Source organism: Quercus robur, chromosome 10 (assembly GCF_932294415.1).
Source record: "Quercus robur chromosome 10, dhQueRobu3.1, whole genome shotgun sequence".
NCBI classification, from domain to species: Eukaryota; Viridiplantae; Streptophyta; class Magnoliopsida; order Fagales; family Fagaceae; genus Quercus; species Quercus robur.
In genome coordinates, this window is record NC_065543.1 from 18,908,228 (window position 1) to 18,934,985 (window position 26,758).

At 34.9% G+C, this 26,758-nt stretch overlaps 1 protein-coding gene across 1 annotated transcript; it reads right to left on the reverse strand.

Moving 5' to 3' along the window:
- Positions 1-386: 386 nt before the first annotated feature.
- Positions 387-8,296, reverse strand: LOC126701459 (uncharacterized). The gene is made up of 4 exons (XM_050399573.1): positions 8,087-8,296; positions 4,529-5,801; positions 2,778-2,852; positions 387-745 (listed from the first exon to the last, which is right to left on the reverse strand). The coding sequence occupies exons 2-4, from the start codon at positions 5,438-5,440 to the stop codon at positions 629-631; spliced, it is 1,104 nt and encodes a 367-aa protein (XP_050255530.1). The 5' UTR covers positions 5,441-5,801; positions 8,087-8,296; the 3' UTR covers positions 387-628.
- Positions 8,297-26,758: the final 18,462 nt, after the last annotated feature.

Below are 26,758 nucleotides of genomic sequence, written 5' to 3' on the forward strand. Positions count from 1 at the left end.
TTCCACAAGTAAACAAAGTATCCTTCACACTAACATTAACCATGTGGCGCCAACTAATTAGGTTTAGTACACAAAAACAATAAAACAGAATTATTTACCATAGCAACACAATTTAAGCGTCCTTGGTTGCTGTATGTACTTCAAATAATTCCATTCACATTTTACAAAACATCCAAGACATATCAATAACAGTGAATAGGACCATCACTATTGCTGGCAGGATAGGTTTAATATTTCCGAAAGGTACAATACCCAAAGGTTTTTGGTTGACTCCCAACATTTCTAACTTCAAAATGTGTTTTTATGGATTTGTTACTAACATACTATAAGCCCTCACATTACTCTCAAAAGCCACAATTTACCATGCAAGAGTAAAGCCATAGACCTGAGAAAACTTGCACATAAACAATAATATTGCTATTTGAAGGGCTAATTTACAATGTTTATAAAAAAAAATACAACAATTGACTTAAACACTCACTGAACACAAAATCTAAATAGTCTACCAGTAGCTGCTCATTTTATACTTATCAAATAGACTCATGAATGGTATTGACATGAAGTTCTATAGACGGCTTCTAAAAACAAAAATCTCAATTAACAAGGATAAACAATAATGCTAACAAAATCATGCCGAATGAGCACTGTGAGTCCGTGAAGCCCATATACCAAAGACAAGAAACCAAAAGACGAACAAGATCGCCCAGTAGCGTGCAGGTCCATACTTGATTCTGGTAAGCACAAACTGCAAAATTCAAAAGAAAATTTATATTAGTGATCAGTACACAATACTGAATGAAGCCCAAAGTAGGAACACACAATTTGAAATTCAGTAAGAATTATTACTATTGTGCCGATGAGATATTAAGTAATAGTTAGAACATTCTGAGGATGTCCCAACTAATCCACAGAAATCCATGTAGAAGAAACTTATATAGAGTTAAGGGTTTGCTAGTGAATCCTTTCAGTGAAAAAAATTAAAATAAAAATAAAGACAAAAGACAACATATGGCCAATGTTTGATTTATTGGTATTGTACACACACGCACACACATAGTGAGTTTTGAACTCATAACCTCACCCGTCACCTTACTCTTACAAGATAAGGAAATGTCATTTAAGCTAGAGCTCATTGGCACCACATGGTTAATGTTATATATTTTTTATGAATTGCTTTTGGAATTAGATTTAAGGCCGCACAAAGCAGGAAATCTAATACAGGTTAAAAAAAAATTTTGAATTTTCTAAAAATTAGATTAAGAACTTTAAAAAGATTGATCCTATGAGAAAACCCGTCAAAAGTGGCAGTGATCTATAGGGAGAAGAAAGAAGAAAATTTAATGAGAAATAATATTACAAATATATCTGTATTTCAGTTTCAGGCAACATATCAAAGGAAAACACAAGTTTTCAGCAAAGGTATAACATATTTTATTTTCTTTTCCTTCATACCAATAATTTAAACAGCTGCAAGCTTTACAAGTCTCTTGCTAGTCTCTTCAACAATATACAGTTTATCCAATTATGTGTTCCTACGACTTTTCTCCATCGCCTATAGTAAACAAATTGCCCAACTGAGTTGCACATTCATAGGCCTGGTGTCATATTCACTTTGCATATGTGCGTGCAAGCATATGCACATGTCCGTCTGTGAAGAAGCACCAATAGTATGGCTGGACAAAACATCTCTTCCAAAGCCAATGCCAATAAAGAGAAGGAACAGAATGAATGAAATGAGTTTTTCTGGAAGTGACAAAGTGCTCCTAACCCTTCTCTAACTAATCTCCTTTCTCTCATCCCTCCCATCATCTAATCTTCAGAAACTTCCTTTAGCTAAAATTCTCAGAAGTTCCATGTTTGTACTGTTTCCTCAATCTGGTTAAGACACCTAAGATATAGGAAACTGATTGATAAAATGGGATGGAGGTTGAGCAGAAACCCAAGGCAAACTGAAGGGGTCTTGAAAGCCTTGAGATTTTTACTTATCCACAAAAAAAGGAGCTTTGGGGTTTCAATGATTCCAGCCCCTTGGAATTTATGAATTTTTTTGACCCTCCTATAGGAATTGTACAACCTCTCTCCTCAGATATATCTAATTTCATAAACTTGAAACACAAATGTTGTTCTGTATCTTGTGGGTCAACCAAACACTTGTAGAAGATGGGACCCTCACCAGTAAACCATAATATAAATCACCAACTCTTGTGAAGGCTTCAGCTTTCTTATTTTGCTGTGGTATCAAGAGTGAGAAACACATTTTTACTACCTTAAGTGCTCATCTTTATAGGATAAACGTGTAACAGGTTGAGCTTTTGAGCAGATATCAATATATGCTATTAAGGAAAATAAAGCAACTAGAACTCCCAAACCAGAAGAAAATATTCTTCTTCTTCTTTTCAATTTTATTATACTTGTTTTATAAGTGACAATAGTTTTATTGAAAGGAAGAAGATACTTTATGCACACAGAGTTCATACAAAATATTCCCAAGGAATACAATTACCAATCTTTACAAATGAAAAGAGAGCACAAATCAACAAAATCTAACATAGATTGCAAACCACTATTTTACTTCTATTATCCTTTTTTGATAAATATTTTACTTCTATTCCTTCATTCACAATAAACAATGTTCTCTAATGGCCGCTTGCTTGTCAAGAAAAGTTTGCAAACCCTAATCAAATTTCTATAATCTAGTGAAACATATATCAATAAAAAATTAAGCCAGATGCAGATGAGAGTGGTAACTGGATGATCTCTATTAAGGAGATACTTACAAAGCGAAAGAAAACCACAACTGTTAGAGCACAGATGCCTCCAAGGAGAATATGAAGACCACTTTTGGCAGTTTTCTGCACATCAGAGTGGTATTTATCAAATAAAGCATATAATAAAGACATTATAAACACAAAAAGAACAGATGAACTCAAAATAAATGAATATCCTTAAAATATATAAAAAATATTTAAATGCAGGAATTTTCTTAGCATTCTGTTTAGTTTCTGATAACTTATGCAGAATTGCAATTTTCATCTTAATAACAAGCCAATATATATATATATATATATATATATATTAGTAGCTTATATGGTCATATTCTTATTGCCATTCCCCATTTTACATGATGTCTTGCAAATGGGTCACACATACAGGAAGCTTCTTTTCTCAAGCAAGTGAAAATAAACCATATTGCAAAGATGAAGAAAAGCTGATCAAATGGAAGAGGAAAAAAAAACTGCTGCTGCATTACATAAATCCCAACCCACTCTTTAACCATCGAATCCCATAAAGTTAAGAGAGAGTAGTTCATCACCAACAAACCGGTAACAAATGATCAAGCCAGGAGCAAAATACATCCAAACACTTTAGATGCTTCCCAATTTGATGTCCACAATAGGAACTCTCCAACTCATAATTTTGAAATTATTCTAGTTCTTCTAGACTCTTCAATAAATCACATCACCCAGCAATAGTCAAAAAGTTATTGAAGCTTATAATGCAGACTAGCATGCAATTTATACCTATTTATGTATGATAGTGAATTATGTACATTAATATGTAAAAAAAAGTTTAGATATGAGTTGTTGATCAGTATGCTTGTCTGTATGCTATACATACAATTTTGTATGCTTGCACATATGCATAAATATATTTATGTACATAAGAAACATATCTAGGCATGATTTCCTTCTAAAAGTGGTTACAAAGAAATTATGGAAAATTTTACAGGAGAAAAATATAGTGAAAACAGGGAAAGAAATTGGAGTGAAAAAGAAAAAATGAAAAAAAAAAGAAGGAAATTTCACAGTTCTCTCTTCCTTACACCAAACATTTTCTTCAGATCTCGCCTAGTCCGAAAAGAATTTAGTGGGCCTGAGAAAAATGTTGACAGATTTTCCTCACCTTCATTTCTTTTTTGTCCCTCTGACAATCCAAACATTGGAAAAAACTTCTTTCCATTCTTTTCTTTAGGGTTGACCCAAAAAAGCATTTAATGTATTGTTGTTTCTAATAGATAAATACTGATGAGACCACCTCCTAGTTACTAGAAATTCTGCCAAATGAGAAAGAAGAGAGACAACTTAACAGTCAAATGAGCTATTACATAGCAAACAATTTTTGAAACCTTTAGCTTTTTCTTTTTATAAGTAAAAATATAAGGTAATGAAAGAAGCAACAATATTTGGCACCTTTAGCTTATTACAAACTAAGAAGATTTTCTATGAGCCAAGAGTACATGGCAACACCAACCAGCACAATTAAGAATTGACATGATAATATAGACAAATGATTCTTCTTTTAGTTTTTATTTTTATTTTTTTAAAGGTAATTTCATCCATTTCTTATTATTTCCATCACCTGCCATGTTTATTTTGAATGGTAAAAGGTGCCTAACATTTGTGCATGTACTTTAATCCTGAGCATAGAGTTAATTACTTCTACACATAAGATGAGCTAATAACCCTATAAACTGAATTATGTCTGCACTGTATCTTAATAAACTTAAAAAGCACTTAATCTGACATACCTTCCCAACGCGAGGGGCAATGAGCCATGCAAGAGTAACAGTAAGAAGACCTGTAGCAAGCAGAATCCCAGTACCTTCCACAGCCCACTTGGTTGCAGGATTTTCAGCAGGGGCATCTTCAGAGACGGTATTCAAAGGTTGTTCAGAAACAACCTGTGAAGCTGCAGCAGCAGTATTATTATTGCTACTATTGCTATGTGGATTAAACCACAATGAAATCTCACTAAGTCGTTGCCTTCGAATGGCAGCAACAGCATCAGGATCTACACCTGTACTTGTATGCACCTGTGCTGGATTGGGTTCTCCACTAGCAGTCCTTTCCCTCAATGCTTCATATTCCTTTAAAGAACCCATCACTTTTTTGAAGTCAGCAGATCTAATATTTTCTGCAACACTTCCACAAATTTCACAAACAATGGATCCATGGTTAACAAACCACTTGAGAGCACAACCATAGTGAACTAGAGCAAGGTCATTCTTGCAAGAACAACCAAGCTCTACCAATGTGTCTTGATGGTGGTATGTACCCGTCTCCAAATCCGTATTGCAAATGAAAACCTCTCCATTAGGGCCAATAAACTCAACAGGTTCAGATTCTCTTCCAACATTCCTTTTGAGAGAAAATTTACTTTCGCTATCAGGCTTCACCTCCCTGTTGCTTTTACTTGCTTCATGTAACGGAGGAGTGATGCCCAAAAAGCCTAATGCAGCATCCCCTCTTTTATCAGATTCAACACATTGGCACACACGACAATTTGGCAGGCCGGCCTCCTTGTCTAGACTATGGCGTGAGTGAGTCCCTGATTCTTCACTCTCAATATTTAAGCAATCCTCATTGCTAACTCCAACCTTAATTGTATCCGAGAAATCTTCCTTTCCCATTGAATTAGTTAAGTCTTTGGATTTAAACATGAAAGCTGCACTTCAGATTATTGCACCATTTGGTTTAATAAATTCTACTTAATCAAGCTCAGGAGGCCAATGTCCCCATATGTTTCTATCAATAAGACAAGAAGCAGTGCTATTGCAACATAAAGCTGACAAGTAAATAAAACTTTTGTTCCAACTTTGAAAGAAACTCAAGACTATAAGCATAACTTAAGGCTGTGGTGTAAGTGATAAACATGAAGAAATACACAGAGCAGAAGGATATAACCAACTTTCTATCCCCAAACTCCTGTTTTAGAAGTAGGATGACATCACAAGCCGTTTTACTGTGACTTAAGGCACATCACTCTTCATAGCACCTTTATTTATAACTCCGGTTTATGCACTAACACAAGGAAACAAAGTCAACATTAGGAATTAATTATGAAAGCATTAAGAAATGACCATATATAAAATTAGCAAATCATTTTATTTTGAGAATAATATTCATCAAAACTACACATATTTTATTAGTTATCAAAACTGAACATTTTTTCCTAACAAATAAAGTAGTTTAATAATTTAAGTGCTTTTTGAAACTGGAATGGAGCATGCTTACTGTCTTGAATGTCTTATTCCACTAAATTAAGTTAAATTATTGGATTGTTACTCTTACTCCCCATCAAATTAATTGTTAAAAGCTGTCACTCAGGTACGCTTTCAGACAATAATATTAATCAAGATCAATTATGCAAGTATTATCTATCAAAAATTAAAAAGAAAAAGAAAAAATAGTCAACTATGCAACAATCTAGTTAACAGCTTGCTGGCTTAGAAGTTTAATGCAAAAATTTGGCACATAACAGAAAATCCACCTTACAAATTAGATTTAGAAGTTTAATAAAAATATCCACCTTAGCAATGAGACTTCACATCATCCTATTTGGCCCTAGATCATTACTTTGAACTAGAATAACTTAAGTTGCATCAATGTGAAACCTCAAAATGCATTAACAGCATTTTAACCAAGAAGAAAAGCATGTCAAATAATAACCAACCCCTGGGTTCTAAGGAAGGTACATCTTCAAAATTGACATTGTTAAAACTCCAGTGGCAGTCAATCTGAAATAAGCAAATGCTTAAAAATCAATTGATTTCCTTATTTCAATTATAAGATTTTGTTTTTAACAGTAAATTTCTGGACAATGTCACATTAATATCTAAAAGCATTGAGGTGAACAAGCTCAACAGCACATCCTCCTCCCATAAGAATAGGTGGAGGATAAGATTGTGGTGATACATCCAACAAAGAGCTCAAGAAAAACAAGATAAAATACCAATATATTCTAGAATTATGGTCTAGTTTCGATGTGGGACCTTCTTTGCACCTTTCATAAGCTACTTTAGTTATTATTGAGTCTTAGTATCAGGTTTTTTTAGGTTAGTTGCTGATTCAATTTTAATAAAGCTTTACTAAACTAGAGGCAAATTGGATTTCCAAATTTTCTGAAATGCGCTCTATCAGAGGCCCATACATCTTATTTTATTTTGCAAGTCATTTTTCTATTTGGCTTCATTAGTGGCAGTTTTAGTCTTCCTAGGAAAATGTTATCTAGAAGTCCTAATCTTTCTAGGAAAGGATTGGAAATAGGCTTCAATGTCAAATAACAACTATGGAGAGATTGAGATTAATTAAATTCCAACAACTTATTTAAACCTTTTTGAGTGTAATTGCTTAGGGGAACTAGGAGTGATTTCATAGATCTATCTTTCTTTGTTAACAGCCATCAAATTCCCTCAAGATTCATTCAAAATCCTATCATTTTAGTACCTAACCCTACTTAGTTTCTTAAATATCAAACTCCATTCAAGTACCCTTCAAGAATTCATCAAGAACCCAATTTAGTGCTGATTTTTATAAGATCATACATCAAAACTGGTATCAAGAGCCCACTAAAATTTCTGTCCTGCATAACGTGGGTTTAAATTCATTGGGTGGGTTTGTAATTTACCAATAATATATATAATTGCACTAAAGAAAGGACCCAGATATAAAACATCCATATATGTAAGAAAACCTTTGGTAAACCATAAGACCTTTTGAATCAAATATAACTCAAAAAGATCTCAGAAATACCAAATTATATCTTGCTAAAAGTCTAATTTGTCTGCAAATTCCGGAAGCATCATTTCACTTAAACTATTGAACAAATTCAGACAAGATATACAAATCTTAGCAACTAAATTTAAACACTTAAATTGGAGTATACAACCCACTAAAGTCTCAAACCAGATTCACACTCTTCAAAAAATCCCCATTCCAGTCTAAGGACCAAGAATTCCTACTGTTTACCAATCGGACTTTACCAAACACAGGCACAATCACAAGAAAAAAACAAACACACACACACACACACACACACAAACAATCTCATTACAAAGCCTCAGAAAACAATACTTGCAGTTTGTGTTGCATACCATTACAGCATAATCAATCAACATAATCAAATGCCTCAAAATTCAGGAAATACAATTACTCAACTCAAATGGGCAAGCAGCAATTTTTATTTTTTATCTTAAAAAATAGGTAAGGAATCACAATTGTAAGGAAACCCATACCAAAACCCAGAACCAGAAACCAAAGAAATGAAGTAAAAAATCAATTCTCAACCAAATTGAAAGAGAACAAACCTCTCTCACTACCCACTTGGCTTGAAAGAATAAAATGGCATAAGATACCCTTCAGATCGTTCACCAACATAAAAACCAAAACCGAAGCAACCAGCTCGCTCTCTCTCTCTCTCTCTCCTTTTGGTCTTAGAGTCTTCCAGTGGATGTCACTCACATCACACCACACACAAAAGAATACGTAAAGTGTGTCCGTGACACATACTATTATTCATTCTGATAAAAGCATACACTCACTTTATACTTTAATTTAGGTACTAGAGTTTACTGTTCTGTTCCTTCTATGTGTTTTTATCAACCGTACTAATCCACTTTACAGTTTTACACTTCACAGTTATGTATTGATAATTTGATACTGATTACTGACCACATACACTTTGACAATTATTTTGAGAAATTGGATGAAATGTTATTTCCAAATAATTCGGGTAAAAAAGACTCTTGTTGGGTCCTATATGGCCATAGATATCTTAGGAACCCGCTCCTCTTCGAGATTTTGGGTGTGGGTGTGGGTGTGGGTGTGGGCCCCATCGATGTATGGGTCCAAGATCTAAATTATGTCACCTGATCGGGTATGAAATGATACCGGCACATTACCCTCTTTCAAAATTCAATAAATGAAAGATGCGGAATCATCATGAGTATGCATCATGCCTGAATAAAGAAGACTATTTAGGCATGTCAGTGTGCACACAGGCATGCATATTGGGTTGTCATGGGGCATGCCCAAAGTAGGTTATCTAAGCATGCATGAGGACGTGCCACAGACTAGGCAATGTGTACTTAGGGCTTCCATAGGCATGCCAATATGCCTAAATGAGGTTATTTGAGCATGACTACGTGTACTCTGCATCCCCTCACCCAATTTATGTTCCTAAAATCATAGGGAGGGTTTCCAACAATTGAGTTGGCATTTCGGGCTTTTTTTCTAATTTTTATGATTTTTTCTAACTTTTGGCTTCCGAAAATCACAACGTAAAAATAACTACTTATTTGCACGTGTTAGACTAGTGGTAGAATGCTTATCTGATTATTTTGCACACATATTTCTCAATTATTATATTTTAATAAGACATGATATTATATAATATCAAATATTTTTTCGCTTGATGTCACCTCATGTATGGAATGGAATGTTATAATTATGTTTGTAAGAAGTATTGTAGTTCAATGCAAGAAAGAACTATGTTGAATACCTCACATTACCAAAAAAAAAAAAAATAGAATACCCCATCTCTTATTATTGTAACTATAGAATTATAAAATATATGTACATTAAAAAATTCAATTGTATAGAATAAAAATAGTTTAGAAAATATTTTTTTAATATTAAAAAAATGAAATAAGTATTAAACATTTTCAATAAAATACTTTATAGAAATATTTCAACAAATAAAAATGTATGTTACGGTTTGAAGAGGTCGTGCTTCGATATGTTGGCAATGTGGGACTCCCCCAATATTGTCATTATCTCACTCCACAACATTGTGCACTTTTTCAGTTAATTTGTGAATATATTTCGAATGAAATCCAAAACTTTATGCATATTTTTTGTCATTAATTTCAAATTTTGAGTTAACTTAAACCTTAAATTCCGTTTTCTTTGAAGGATGTAAGTTCAAAAGAATTATTATTATTTTTTTTTGAATATGGATCATTGGATCTTTCTCATTTGATTTACGAAATGTAATTGTGCAAGGTTTGGTGGCATGTATTTCGAAGAAAAAAAAAAGATATTTCGTTAAAAATTTTAAGTGAATGGAACTTATTAAGGATAAATGACAATTTGTATATTATCAATTAATTATGGGAGATATTGCTCAATTTCATAGTTTAAGAGAAGAATTGAGGCTGACCTCATACTCATAGTCTAGAGGAAAAGTGCAACAAAACCCAAAAAAAAAAATATATAATAAAGTATTAAATGCATATTACTTTGTGCCCTTAGGCCCCTTGTAAATAAAATTCTTTAAATTTTATATTAGAATTAATTTTATTTTAAAGTATATAGTAGATTTATTTTAAGAGTTTTGCTTTTTATGTAATTTTTAAAAAATAATTATTAAGAGTTATAACTCAATTGACATTTTTCAGTATTTCTAACGGAAATACCTAAGATTCAAATCTATCCTCCCTCAATTATTAAATTATTATAAAGAGGTTTTTTTAAAAAAAAAAAAAAATTGTTAATGTGGCTATCCAAATTCTTAGAGTACTTTACTATTCTTGAGTGTGTAGTCCCTGTCTCAATGGCAATTATGGAAAGAATTCCTTAAGAAAGACCCCCAAAAAAATACTAGTTAATCGTTACTGTAGACTATAGTGAGTATAGTCATGAAATCTCTTTGAGAAAATTAATCACCATATAAATAAATATATTGCATATAATAATCCATCCCTATTCTCACTAATCACTATTGTTACTGGATCATGTGAAATACTGTACCTTCCGATACAATTCGTTCTTACAAACCTGATGAAAGTCATGAAACTCAGTGCCATTATTATTTTATGGGCCGCCTTTTATTATTGTGGTTCTCTTTTTGTTTTGTTTTCTTTCTTTTTGTTTTGTTTTCTTTCCTTCATCGAATGGAATAATTAATCCCATACTAGAAAATGTCTTGTCTGACACAGGATTGCATCAACTTTGTATAAAAAAATAACCATTATTATATCATATGTTGGTCAAGTACTTTTCCTTTAGCTCTTGATAAGCATATTGTTCGAGCTACATTGGTTTCTTTTTACAATAACAATGTTGAATGCCAATTAAGAGGCCTTTTATAAAGAAAAAAGGGGGGGAAAGAAAAAGAGGTGGATTGACGGAGAGAGAGAAGGAAGAAAGAGTAGAAAGTTTGGAGAGAGAACTTTGCAAGTATGAAATTCTATGAATAGAAAAGTACTGGTAAAGTTGGTTTAGAAAAGTAGTATAATGCCCTAAATTACATCTTCAACCATTTCCATGTATTTTCATTAGTCTATAATGAATTATAAAGGATCTTAAAAGTTTTTTTTTTTTTTTTTTTTTTGGAGTAAACTTAGTGATAAAAGAATACCTGGCTTCTTGCTTCATGTATAGCAGATATATTCATTGAGATATATATTGCATTGGAAATAAGAGAAGTTCCTTAAGAAATTATTCATAGAAAAGGTCTCAACTTTTACAACTGATTGGTACTTTAATGAGTTATGACGATGCTTAGTGACTTTTTATTTTTATTTTTATTTTCTACTTTGCTTACTAGTTAACAAAGATGATGATAAAATGGGCTGACTAGAATCACACAATTAGCTTAGTCAAATAAGGATTTTTTTTTTTTTTTTTTTGGGGGGTGGCTTTATTGTGATAAACTATGAGATAATTGTTCAATTTTTTCTATATAGATACGCGTGTCGCATTTTGATATGTAATCAGTTGGACTTAGAATTGTTGGGATAATCAAGTCATGTTATTTGATTAGCCAATTGAAATAACATAATGACTTCTGAAATGAGATAATTAATAAATGGTGTGGAAATAAGTTCGGAATTTATATGTTCTATATAACAAAAATAATGTTCGAAATATAAAAGAAAGTAGAAGTAATATTGCACAAGACTTATCTTTTAGTCTTTTTGGGTTGCATGATATTGAAACAAGTCGTGTCATCTTTGGTGTAAATTGTTGGGGAAATTCTATATAACTGTAAATAAATTTTAGCAAGTACTGCGAAAGCACAACCACACAAGAACACAAATATTTACGTGGAACCCTTTCTCCTCGAAGGAAAAAACCATGAGACAAATTCCGAATAATTTCACTATATTAAATAAAGATTACAACAACTAGAGATACAACTTGAGCAAAAAAACTCTTTTTTTCTTTTCACTCACTACTCTCTTCTTCACTGTGTATCTCTCACAATTTTCTCTTGCTTTGTATATTTTTCTCTTCTCTTTTGCTTGCTCTCACTCACGCAATTCTCCAAGACTGCACTATCCTCAGTCTCACTCACTAGGACTTCTCTTCACTTTTCACTTCTTCTCCACCAAATGGCCAAATGACCTTTCCTTTTATTTCTTCACCTTTTTCTTCTTTTCTTCCTTCCACACTCTTCACATCAATTCACAATAAAAGCAAGCACACAAGCCTTGATGATATTAGACAAAAAAGGATGAATTCAATTCTTCTCTTCACTTGGTCCAATGTCCTTGTGTTTTCTTTAGTCAATTTTTCTTCTTCCTTCAGCGTGTCCCACACGCTTAATGTCAAGTCTCATTAAGAGACATGGTTGGCATGAACACTTTAGAGACAAGCTCATTAAATGAGCTATTCCATCAAGTGTGGGTTGGAACCCACGTGTGCCACATACTCAACAATCTCCCCCTCCAACCCACTATGGAGGAGATCTTCGATCCAACTCTTTAGTTAGAATTCATTCTGGCCAAGCTAACACCAGACTCAACCTTCTTCATTATCTTCACTAACACAAAGAAAATTTCATCAAAATTAATACCTTTTGTTCTCAAAGAATTTATTTCACTTTGGATATCCTTAATCCAATTTCTTGGCTTCCCCTCATCAGAAGCCCAAATATTCTCGAAGTTAACTGCATGATGTTCTTCAGTACACCTCCTTTCAAGAGGTTCAACAATCTCTAGTGGAGGATATTGTTCCCCCTGCTTAAGACCTTCGCAATCTTTCACTTTATTATTTTTCTTAGCATCATGATATTTTTCATCAAATATCACTTCCTCATTTAAATCACTATCAGGTAGAGAGAATTTTACTCTCTTGGCTGTAACACCATTAATATCAACTCTCAATTGTGGAGTTTTCTCAAAAACTTTGACTGCATTGAACTTCTTACAAGCCCTCACATGAGTCTTGTACATACCACAACAAGCACACCCTCTAGCAACAACTAATAATCCTTAAGAAAGTTTCCATCTTCCACTGCCAAGATGGTTACTATAACCCGCTCAATCCATAGCCAGTGTAGAAAATACATTCATCCTTAAATCCGGAACATATCGCACATCCTTTAACATCAACATGCAACCAACATTGGTCTTGATGCACACATCACCAATTCTCACAATTTTTGAATAACTGGAGTTACCCGTCTTCACAACACCAAAGTCGTCTGCTCTGTATGTGGTGAACAACCCTTTTGTGGGGATAACATGGTGGGAGGCTGCTAAATCAATAACTCACTCAACATCATTCTTAGCAACATGCTCACATTTTTGCTCTTCAAGAGAGAGCATCACAACATCCTCATGAAACACAATTGCTACAGTATTCTTCTCATCATCATTATTTTCATATTTCTCTTCAGTTTGTTCTTTATTCCAATGCCAATAGTTTCTTTTTATGTGACTCATTTTCCCACAATGGAAGCATTCTCTTATCTCTTTAATCTGAGATCTAGCTTATGATCGTCACTTGTCATTAAATTTCGCTTGATCATCAGGCCTTTTACTTCTATTTCTACCACTGTTCTCCATGACAAGAGCTTGATCTTGTACATTGTTTATACCAGCATCTTTTCTGCGAACCTCCTCACTTAGAATCAAATCTTGAATATCATTATATTTAAGTTTGCTCTTCCCTGCAGAATTGCTCACTGTCATTCTCATGGCCTCCCAACTGTTTGCCAAAGAAGCCAAAACAATTAATGCACGAATCTCATCATCAAAATCAATCTCCACAGAGGACAATTGACTTGTGATGGTGTTAAACTCATTTAGATGCTGAGCCATAGGAGTACCTTCCACCATCTTCAGATTAAACAACTTCTTCATCAAATGCACCTTATTGTTAGCCGAAGGCTTTTCATACATGCTAGACAAAGCCTTCATCAGATCTGCTATGGTCTTTTCCTTCACAACGTCGTGTGCATTTGATCTTATTAGAGTTAATCATATAACTCCTTGCACCTGTCTATCAAGAACACTCCATTCTTCTTCTTCCATACTTTCTAGTTTTTTTCCCCAAAAGAGAAAGGTGTAATTTCTTCCCATACAGGTAATCTTTGATCTATATCTTCCAATAGCCAAAGTCTGTGCCGTTAAACTTCACAATTCTTGACGTCTTTCCTTCTTCTCCATCCATTACTCCTAATCGAACCTATGCTTTGATGACACTTGTTGGGAAAAATTCTATATAACTATGAATAAATTTTAGCAAGCACAACAAAAGCACAACCACACAAGAACATAAAGATTTACATGGAAAGCCTTTCTCCTTGAAGGGAAAAACCATAGGACAAACTCCGAATAATTTCACTATATTAAATAGAGATTACAACACTTAGAGATACAACTTGAGCAAAAAAACTCTCTTTTTTCTTTTCACTCACTGCTCTCTTTCTCACTATGTATCTCTCACAATTTTCTCTTGCTCTCTATATTTTTCTCTTCTCTTTTGCTTGCTCTCACTCACGCAGTTCTCCAAGACTGCACTGTCCTCTATTTCGCTCACTAGGACTTCTCTTCACTCTTCTCTTCTTCTCCACCAAATGGCCAAATGGCCTTTCCTTTTATTTCTTCACCTTTTTCTTCTTTTCTTCCTTCCAAACTCTTCACATCAAATCACAATAAATGCAAGCACACAGGCCTTGACTTTTGTACATGATATTAGACAAAAAAGGATGAATTCAATTCTTCTCTTCACTTGGCTGAATGTCCTTGTGTTTTCTTTAGCCAATTTTTCTCCTTCCTTCAACATATCCCACACGCATAATTTCAAGTCTCATTAAGAGACATGGTTGGCATGAACACTTTAGAGACAAGTTCATTAAATAAGCTATTCCATCAAGTGTGGGCTAAAACCCATGTGTGCTACACACCCAACAATCTCCCCCTCCATCCCACTACGGAGGAGATCTTCGATCCAACTCTTTAGTTAGAATTCATTCCGACCAAGCCAACACCAAAATCAACTTTCTTCATTATATTCACTAACACTGTGAAAATTTCATTAAAATTAATACTTTTCGTTCTTAAAGAATTTATTTCACTTTGGATATCCTTAATCCAATTTCTTGGCTCCCCCTCATCAGAAGCCCAAATATTCTCGAAGTTAACTTCACAATGTTCTTTAGTACACCTCCTTTCAAAAGGTTCAACAATCTCTAGTGGAGGATATTGCTCCCCCTACTCAAGACCTTCGTGATCTTTCACTTGATCATTCTTCCTAGCATCATGATATTTTTCATCAAATATCACTTCCTCATTTAAATTATTATCAGGTAGAGAGCATTTTACTCTCTTGGTTGCAACACCATTAATATCAACTCTCAACTATATAGTTTTCTCAAAAACTTTCGACTGCATTAAACTTCTTCTTACAAGCCCTCACATGAGTCCTATACATACCGCAACAAGCATGCCCTCTAGCAACAACTAATAATCCTTTAGAAAGTTTCCATCTTCCATTGCCAAGATGCTTACTATAACCTGCTCGATCCATAGCCAGTGTAGAAAACACATTCATCCTTAAATCCGGAACATGTCGCACATCCTTTAACATCAACATGCAACCAACATTGATCTTGATGCACACATCACCGATTCCCACAATTTGTGAATAACTGGAGTTACCCATCTTCACAACACCAAAGTTGCCTGCTTTATATGTGGTGAACAACCCTTTTGTGGGGATAACATGGTGGGAGGCTGCTAAATCAACAACCCACTCAACATCATTCTTAGCAACATGCTCACTTTTTTGCACTTCAAGAGAAAGCATCACAACATCCTCATGAAACACAATTCCTGCAGTATTCTTCTCATCATCATTATTTTGATCTTTCTCTTCAATTTTTTCTTTATTCCAATGCCAACAGTTTCTTTTTGTGTGACCCTTTTTTTCCACAATGGAAGCATTCTCTTATCTCTTTAATCTGAGATCTAGCTTTTGATTGTGACATGTCATTAAATTTAGCCCGATCATCATTCCCTTTGCTTCTATTTCTGCCCCTATTCTCCATGACAAGAGCTTGATCTTGTACATTGTTTATACCAGCATCTCTTCTGCGAACCTCCTCACTTAGAATCAAATCTTGAATATTATCTTATTTGAGTTTGCTCTTCCCTGCAGAATTGCTCACTGCCATTCGCATGGCCTCCCAACTGTTTGGCAAAGAAGCCAAAACAATTAATGCACATATCTCATCATCAAAATCAATCTCCATAGAGGACAATTGACTTGTGATGGTGTTAAACTCATTCAGATGGTGAGCCACAGGAGTACCTTCCACCATCTTTAGATTAAACAACTTTTTCATCAAATGCACCTTATTGTTAGCCGAAAGCTTTTCATACATGCTAGACAAAGCCTTCATCAAATCTGTTGTGGTCTTTTCCTTCACAATGTCGTGTGCATTTGATCTTGTTAGAGTTAATTGTATAACTCCTAACACCTGTCTATCAAGAACACTCCATTCTTCTTCTTCCATACTTTTTGGTTTTTTCCCCAAAAGAGGAAGGTGTAATTTCTTCCCATATAGGTAATCTTCGATTTGCATCTTCCAATAGCCAAAGTCTGTGCCGTCAAACTTCTTAATTCCTGACGTCTTTCCTTCTTCTCCAGCCATTGCTCCCAATCGAACCTACGCTCTGATACCACTTGTTGGGAAAAATTCTATATAACTGTGAATAAATTTTAGCAAGCATAGTAAAAGCACAGCCACACAAGAACACAAAGATTTACGCGAAAACCCTTTCTTCTTGAAGGAAAAACCCATGGGACAAACTCCAAATAATTTCACTATATTAAATAGAGATTACAACACTTAAAGATACAACTTGAGCAAAAAACTCTCCTTTTCTTTCCACTTACTGCTCTTTTCCTCACTGTGTATCTCTCACAATTTTCTCTTGCTCTCTATATTTTTCTCTTCTCTTTTGCTTGCTCTCACTCACCCAGTTCTCCAAGACTACACTGTCCTCTGTTTCACTCACTAGGACTTCTTTTCACTCTTCTCTTCTTCTCCACCAAATGGCTGAATGGCCTTTCCTTTTATTTCTTCACATTTTTCTTCTTTTCTTCCTTCCAAACTCTTCACATCTAGTCACATTAAATGCAAGCACACAAGCCTTGACTTTTGTACATGATATTAGACAAAATAGGATGAATTCAATTCTTTTCTTCACTTGGCCGAATGTCCTTGTGTTTTCTTTAGCCAATTTTTCTTCTTCCTTCAACGTGTCCCACATGCTTAATGTCAAGTCTCATTAAGAGACATGGTTGGCACAAACACTTCAGAGACAAGCTCATTAAATGAGTTATTCCATCAAGTGTGGGCTGGAACCCACGTGTGCCACATACCCAACATAAATGATATTACAAGCATGAGATACCCAATAATGGTGGATATCATTGAAATGTTAAGATATTTTGTTGTGTTGGAAGGTATTTTAGCAGTGACACCTTAGAGCATCCACAGCAGTGGAGCTATTTTTTTAGTTATTTGGTATCACAAAAAGCTACTTTATCTATTTTACCTACTCATTTTACCAAACATCCAGCAGGAGTAGATCTATTTTAGCTTTCAACACAATAAAATAATATAAATATTACAACAAAATAATATATCTACTACAATAAAATAATACATCCCACTAAAAAAACACAACAAACCGATCAATGCACAATCCACAGCCACTGCCAACCAAGAACAACTACCCACAAAACCTTTCAGCTAGTCACATCCACCTCCACCACCACTCCACCAACAACAACCTCTATGTGACAACCACAACCCCCGGCAAGAAAAAAAAAAATCAAACCACCACCAAACCCAGAACAGATTGGCGATGAAGATGAAGATCCGCGTGAAGATGAAGATCGGTGACAAACCACGACACCACCAACCTTGTCGAACTTGCTCCTCCGTACTAAACGGTCATGTCCCGGATCCGAAATTTCGTCTTTCGATTCATCTATGTCAGTTTAAGGTTCTGGAATGGCCGAGTCAGATTGGTATAGAATCGATAGTTTGAGAGTTTGATGATCTGAGGAGAGAGGGTGAGAATGAGAGCACAATGAGCAGAATGAGCAAAAAGAAAAAGAATAAAAAAATAAATAAAAAAAGTATTATTTTAATAGAGGTAGGAATTAAAATAATATTTCTAACTTTTAGCTTCACCTTCCGTACGAAGCCAAAAGTAGCTTCGTACGGAAGCTTGATGCTAAAAATTTTTAGCTTTACATACATTACTGTGAGAGCATTTTTTTGTGTTTTGGTGAAGCTAAAATATCTATATAACTATTTAGCTTCACTGTTGCTAGTGCTCTTAAGGTAGTCAGCAAATAACAATAACAATATGATGCATTTTGTGGTGCCACAATGAAGAATTCAACAGTGTACTTTGAGACTTTGAGTCATTTAGTGGCGCTTTGTGAGATATTTGATGGCATATAGGCTCTTGAGAACTTATTTTGTAAATCAGTGTTTAAGATGTTAGAGTCATAGAAGTTTAGTTTAAAAGAGCACATTTAGCACAACTAAACTAGAAACCTGGTTCACGAAACCTCCTGATAGAAGCTTTAAGTAATTTCGAAGGGACTGCCCAATAAAGAACTTAGGGAAACCAACTTGTCAAACTCAACAAAATTAAATATTTAAATCAGCAAGGTTAGATATTGAGCTAGTATGTATATTTAAGTAAAAAAGATGCAAAATTTAGTATGCATAAACATGCAAAGAGATGTTCAAATCAACAAATTCAAATCTATTTTTCATGAGAATTTGCAGGGCTCAAATCTAATTAGCAAGAGTTTCAAAAGAAACTTAATGAGGGTGAATTTTCATGTGGGTGGGTTAGGCCCAAGAAAACAGGTCAGCCCACCTAAACGAAAGTCCGACGCTAGGCCCAAGGCCCATCGAGTGACGTATGTCCGGTACGCCTAAGAGAGGTGACCCCGGAATCTGTCATAGCGCACCCGACCATTGGCTGAGTATCAGGGATTAATGTGACCACATCCGAGGGGTCGCCTAGAGGTCGGTAGTCTAAACCGATCACAAAGGGAGTCTGTGTGTAATCCTCTGAGAGGTCGGTCAGCAAGAATTAACTATCCTAAAAGGAATCCACTCTCGAACACTATCCGGCATTTGGAACAAGTTCCGAGGGGATCCTTTGAATTCGTGAGGATCCCTTAGGATTTTGGGGGACGTGGGAATATGTGAGTGAGTGGGAAAGAAATGATGGTCACACCACTCACGAAGGGCTATAAAAGGAGGACGAAACCATAGTAGAGAGGGAGGAAAAAAGAGAGAGAAAGGGTAAGAAGATAAACGGCAAAGTGTTGGAAAACCAGAGGGAAGTGAGGAAGAGGGTAAGAGGTCAGACATTGGCAAGAGCATATTAGACTAAGGTTGGAGCCCCATTAGTAGGATCGAGAGAAAGCCCATATAGAAATAAATTGAGAGCCCAAGTACAAGTACGTGAGTAGTATCTGGTGCCCACATTTCACATACAATAAATTAACTTAAGTAGAATTAATGAGCTTTGCCCATTGGTGTATTCACCCTCCTGAGGACAAAATAACCAAAAGGCATGACAAACATCTAGCCATACAGAAGACATACCCCATGTTGCCAAACCAATCCTCCCTTAACAAGTTGTCAAAGTTAGGCCATGATAGGCTTGGGCCATAAATTGGATCGCTTTCTTGTCACTTTGTGGGTCTTATATTCTTATTTTTGGGTGCCCATCTATTTTTGTGGCCTGTGTCATTTGTGATTGAATTGGGTCCCTTCTTGAATTGTTTGTGTTTGCAAAACAAGTTTCATGACTAGATTTTGCTAGTAAAAAAAACCCTTAAGCAATAAGAAAAATGGGTCTCAATCATAGATTGTTTTTTCTTGGATGTCTTTACTAAACAAAGAGAGCATTTAGATATTAATTTCAACAAAAATTTTGTTATCTTGTGGTTTTCTAGTGTTAAAGGAATTGTATCTTGTACTTTGAATTAATTAATAGAGTCTTACAAAGAATGTATATCAAGACATCCTAAAAATTATCAAATGAAATTTGTCATAAATAAAAATTCAAGGAACCTTTCCCATATCCTCAACTTTAAATGAAGGCCCAAGTGACAGCCAAATAATCCCTTAAATTATTAAGCATGACATTGCACCTATCCTAAAAAGACCACATATTCCTACCTACGTATGTCTACTTCTAGGATTTAGGTTTTTTTTTTTTTTTTTTTTTTTTTTTTTTTTTTTTTCTTCTTCTTCTTCTTCTTATGGAAGAAAAAGTGGTAAAAACAACTCCCACAACTTGGGAGAAATAGATGTTAGCTTTAAGAAATAAGGGAAAGAGGGAGCAATGAGTTGAAGGAGAAAGGGACACTCTTATTTGTGAAGTTAAAGAACTCGTAAACATGCTTTTTACACTTGCTAAATGTAGCTGATAGTGCCATATATGATGCATGAGTGTTTTAAGTGTTTTCGAGTGTGTTTGCACTGCATGTATTGTATGCTGTAGTTTTTTTATACATTCCTATACTTACACATGGCATCAATCATAGTTCCAATGGTCTTAAATGTTCCAAGCTTATTTGTTCGATTTTGGGTGGGCTCAAGTTGATGCAAAATATGGCCCTTTTGCACTCCAATCTATTGCTCCTTCTATTTTTCCTTTGCTGACTCATTCTCAATTGTGTAGGCTTGGTCCACATAATGAAGAATGAATATATTTAATCTTGCTTTTTTGTCCTAGTCAAACCTTACAGATTTTTTGCCTCGAGAGGGGTGTCCTGGTGGTTCAGATCCGTAAATTAGATTTGTGGTCCCTAGTTCGAGCCTGGGCGAGTACCTGGGGAGGAATTTGGGTAGTTCTCTCAAGATGTTAGAATAAAGTCTGTGGTCACTCTAGACCACAGTAGTTATGGTTCAATCCAACGTTCTCTAGCGGGGGGTGCCCCTATGGTCATGCCCAAGAAGGTAAGTCACAATGATTGTCCCCGCCCCCCCTTTTATTCAACAAAAAAAAAAAAAAAAAAAAAAAAACCTCAAGAGATTTTTGCAAACCCAATTTCAGGTGTTCTCATTCTCACAGGTAAGTGGCTGTAGCTACAGGCAATGGACTGACTTTATGGGCTTTGGCCTTGTTGTTTTGCTGTCTAAAAAATGTCCTCTAACAATCATCAACACTAGCGTTACTTCATTTAACCTCTCCTTACAAAATCTAATTATAAGAATCTAAAACATATTACTCAAAAAAAAAAGAAAAAAAAATCTAAAACATGAATGCTGGATTACCACTAAACGAAGAAGTTCAAAAATTTGTGGAACTTAATTTCCATGACATATTCACAAAATTAAACAGCTTCTACGTTGTGGGAAGGAAAAAGAGTAAAAAAAAAAAAAAAAAAAAAAATCTATCATCTTGGAATTTAACTAATTAAAAACTTGTTCTCAAAAAAAAAAAAAATAATAATAATAATAATAAATTAACTAAAAAAACTTAAAGCTAAATGTCCATTCCACACTCATTTACACACAGTAAACAATTTTTTTTTTTTTTTTTTTTTTTTAAAGTATACCATAAGTGTGGAAGTGAATGTGTGAAATAGACATTACTTAATTAAACTTAAAACCATTCATGTTTCCAATGTGGCTATGACTGGCTCTTCATCTCCTTCTCCAATACTCATCATACCCGTCCAAGCCATCATCATCTTGAACCTCCCTCGCGACCTTAACAAGCACAAAACCCAGCATCTCCTGGATCCGGAAGGACCATAGCTGCACTACTGTACCCACTCTCAGTTCATTCTCAATCGCTACCTTGTTCCAGTGCATGCTCAATCCATAATCTGTTCCTTCATGCTTGCTCAAAGTTTGACGACTCACCGATATGATTGGCTCGATAAACACCGTCTCTATCTCTTCTCTATTGTTCAACAACTCCTCCTCTTCTTCTGTTAAGAAAGACTCCTCAAATTCGATAAAAAAGCTGTTGTAATAGTTCAGCATACAATGATCTCTATGGGACAGTCGCTTTTGCATAACCAGTTTAGTGTTTGTACCCTTAATGAACTCGATGGTCTCCTTGAATATTTCAGGCAAGTCGGAAGGTTGGTCTTTCTTTGTCCTGTTTATGGAGTTCCAACCTGGTTCTTCGTCACTGTCGCTTTCAGTTTCTTCTATGTATCTTCTATTATATCGATAGAGACGGTTCATCCTTCTTCTTGATTGAAAACCCCTTTTTTCTCTTATGGGTTTGCTTTCAAACTCCATGGAATTATTCTCAAACTCCCTGGATTTACTCGATTCTCCAATTTCATCACTCTTGGTTTCATATTTGTATTTTTTCTTTTTGTTGAGACGCTTTGATTCTTCTCTGCTTGTCCCCTCCGCCTTTATAGCAGAAGCCATCAACTTTTCTCCCTTGAAATCTGCTTTCTTGGATTCATCCATCGACTTTAACATAGGCTTCTTGAGTGCTTTTTCTCTCAACAAACGTCCTAGCTTAAACAATCCACCATATGGGTTTGCCGTAGCCTTCTTGAAACTCTTCTCTCTCACAAACCTTTCTTTCTTGGAACCCATAGTCTCTTTCTCAATCGAAGTTTCTTTCTCTGAGTTTTCTAGCTCGAATTTCTCGGATGGAACATGTGAAGCCTCTACTGGAAGGTCAGAAAAAGACCTATTTGGCTCAACATTGGGACCCCCTCCATCAAACTTGTTCTCTTCCTCTAAGGCTGAAATATAGAGAGGCTAGGGTTTTTGCTGTTACAGCTATTGGTATGTGATTTTGGGTTACTTATATATAGGTACAATAAATAGAGTCCTAAGAGGTCTTTAACTAGGGTTTCCTAACAATTAATGAAGGGAACGGAAGACTTAAGTCGGTTTTGTTTATATGGAATATTCCATCTCATAGGAAAACCAAGAGAATTCCAAACTAGCTCATCTGGAGAAACTAATAGCTCTCTCCTACGTGTTTGGATTCCATATAAGCATTCATTAATTATGGTAGTCCTATAGCTAAAAGGGTTTAAAAGATACTTCGCAATAATAATAATTAAATAAATAAATAAAAAAGGCATTGGGTAATGGATCCAACTTAATCACTTGTCACACATATCGTTAAAGGCATGTTAATTATCTCTTTCTTCTAACCAAACTTATCCCCCTTTCATTTGTTTATATCAACTTTAAACAATTAACCTTTTTTACCTAATGATTTTTTTATTAGAAATTCTAACTTCATTGCATTTTTGAAAAAAAGAAAAAAAATACATCTAGAGGAAATCTTCAAAGTTTATAACTTTATATATCCTTTTTTCTTGGTAGAATAGAACTTACCCTAAATTGTATTTGTATCCCAAAATCCCCAAGGTGACTTCTCTTCCTCTAGCTACATAGGTATGCATTTCTTTTCTTTTTATTCTTCTCAAAACTGCATTCTAATTTATGAGCAAGGACCAATAAGTTCAATGATAACAATAAGACTTTAGATAAATGATAAATCCATAGATGTTATTTTCAACTATTGTATACCTTTGGTAAGTGTGTACATATATGTGTGTATATATATATATTAATTGTTGTTTATCGGTTTTTTTTACATTCTATATATACTTGGTGGTGTCTTATTATGATATCTTTGTTGTGTTTCATAAAGTATTATTAAAGGCTTTATTTTCCTTTGCATTTGAAATATCTAAAAGTTGATTTCAAATTTTCAATCTCCATAGGTAAATTTTTAGATATCTCTCCCCAACCGCCGACATTGAACATGGGTGAGAGTTTGACCACCTCACCTATAGCACTATATATATATATATATATATATGTACTAAGAATATTTTTCTGTAACAATTTACTTTGTCCTGTGCTTGTTGAGCATGATTTTGGATTGTTCTGCATGTTCCAACATGCAATTTTTCTTGCGATCATCTCATGGAACAGATCAAAGTCATTAGCTCCCACGGAGCAAAGCCAAGGCAAGATCTACCCAAGTTGGTTAGACTCAGAAACTGGTATCCTCAATATCTCTGATGCAGTTTCTAGAAAATATAAATTTGAGGAGGCAGTCCAAGCATTCCATGATCTTGACCAGGGAAGTATTGTCGGTCGAGCTGTGATTGAGATAAGTTAGTTTAGTTGGTCCAAACAACAATTGATGGCGGTGGCTACCTCCAGTACTAGAGTCATGCACCTGTCTTGCATAAATGACTTAATTGGAAATGTATTAATCAAGTAATAACTTTCTCTGACTTTTATTTGCTGTATTGTTTTACTCCCTATTTTCTTTTTCATTCTGTTTCCCCTCACCCTCCTTTTTTCTTAACCTTCACTTTCCTTGTAACATGAGTTGGAAAACTTGGGGATGTGCTACGATTTTTGTGCTCTTCAGAATATGGAAAAAGGTTACAATTGTGTCAACAATATATAACTTTTTTCCCCAGGTCAGGTATAACAATTATGTATTGTCTGATACTTTGAACTTCACACGGTAGAGAATGCTACCCACACGAGTCATAGGAGACTCCATATCTAAGCATGGCACCCCAGTCGAGGAAACAACTGTGAAGTCCTGTAGGGTAGGTACCCATTTTTTTTTTGCGCAAAAACACCATTTTGGTTTCTATATTTTGAGGTCACAATGAATTTGGTTCATACATTTTAGAAGAAGTCAATTTAGTCCCTCTTATTTTCATATTACATTCAATTTGGTCCATATACCATTAACTCACTGACAGAATACTTATGTGACAAACGGTGTGTACTATTAGTATACTTAAAGCTGACGTGACTAATAAAAAATAATAAATTTTGTTAATAAACATTAAAAAAAATACAATGTGTCGGCATTTAAATTAACAACATTTAAATAATAATAAAAATTTCTCAATTTTAAAAATAGAAAAACAAAAATTTAGATCATTCCCAATTTTCCTTTCACTTTTTTGTCAACCAAACATAAAAACACAAAACTCAAACCCAAATTGGTACCATATCTGACTATTCTCCTCCCTCAAACCCAGATTTGTCCCTGGCCACTATTTGTTTCTCTCTTTATTTGACTATCTCTCTTTGTCACTTGAAAACTCACTACCTTCGCTCTCCGCCATTGCCATCGACTCTATAACTCCTTCAAACACGATGTTGGCCATAACAGATAACACACACACGCACACGATTGCACAAACTTAGACACCTTCCTTCCTTCAATTCTTTCCTTGGAACCATTCTCTTTTTACATTTGATATTTCTCTTTTTACATTTGATATTTGGGTTACCATTTTCTGTTTGCTTGTCCAGAAACAAAACAAAATATAAAAAAAAGCAATTGAAATATGGGTCTTCTATTTTTTAATGGTTTTTTTTTGGGGGGGGGGGGGGGGGGGGGGGATGGAAAACTTAGCTAAACTAAGCTGAAATGATTCTCCTATAAAGTTGAAAGCACAGAGTTTGAAGAATATATTGTTATTGTTATTCTTTGGTTCGATTATCTCCCTTCCAATTTGACTTTTGGGTATTCTTTATTTGAATACGTGTCTTTGTTGTTGTTGGTTTGATTGTGAGTTTGCTGCGAGAATTTAGAGATAGTGAGATAAAAGAGAGAGAAACAAATATTGAAGAGGGATCAAATCTGTGTTTTATTGTTTTAGAGAGAAACAAATAAAGAGAGAAGCGGAAAATCATATTTGGAACAGATCTAGGTTTGAGTTTTGTGTTTGCTTAGCAAGAAAATACAAGAAAATTTGAGGATGATCTTAATTTTTTATTCTATCTTTTAAAATTAAGAATTTGTTTTTTGTTTTTATTTTTGATGGTGGATTAAATTAAGTTTAATTCGTCCATGATGGTCATCCATGACCAGACTACGTCCACACTATTGTACAAGAAAGGAACCTCATACAAAGCGTCACGGATATGGATAGGATTCGTCCACAGGTGTCATAACTGTCCAAAGTGATGACACTTAAAGACATGGACGACTAGATAACACTTAGTAAATTTTGAAGGATTTTTCTACAAACTCTATACAATCAGACCGCGATCTGTCATTCCATAATATAGGGAGGATTCCTCGAAATCCACTCCATTTTCTCCATTAACTCTACACATCTCCCATGATGATAGTGGATTCGAACAAGTAGACCCACTCTTGACTCTCTATAAAAGGATCAAGTCTCCTTCGACCAAGGTAAGTTCTACTATTCACTAATTCACCACCCTTGTGTTCTAGAGAGAAAACTAACTTAATCGTTTGAGGGTCCTTGGCCGGTTCACACCAATCACCCTTGACAGTCTCTTTTTCTCTTCAGGTCATCAAGCCATCACCATAGCTTAGCACATTCAACCTACTGATTCTCATCCTTCATCATTTGGCACCGTCTGTGAGGAGTAAGCAAAGTTTCTAAGTGTTAACCGCCTTGCTTTCCAAGACAAAAAGGCTGCATGGTTCGGATTAGGTCGATGGCCACAAGTCCAGAACATCAAGAGAGTGGAAATACCTCCAGTCATCCAAATCGTGCACCACCACCACCACCATGGTTCGGCTAGCAATAGTTGCAGTCCATGGCAACTGTAATGGTAGACTTGACGCAACAAAACCAAGAAATTACTAAAGAAGTTAATAGACAACGTTGACAATGACGCAGCGAGGAGCACGGGCGAAATTCAAAGAATGAAGGGACAGAGAATGACATTGAAGGAG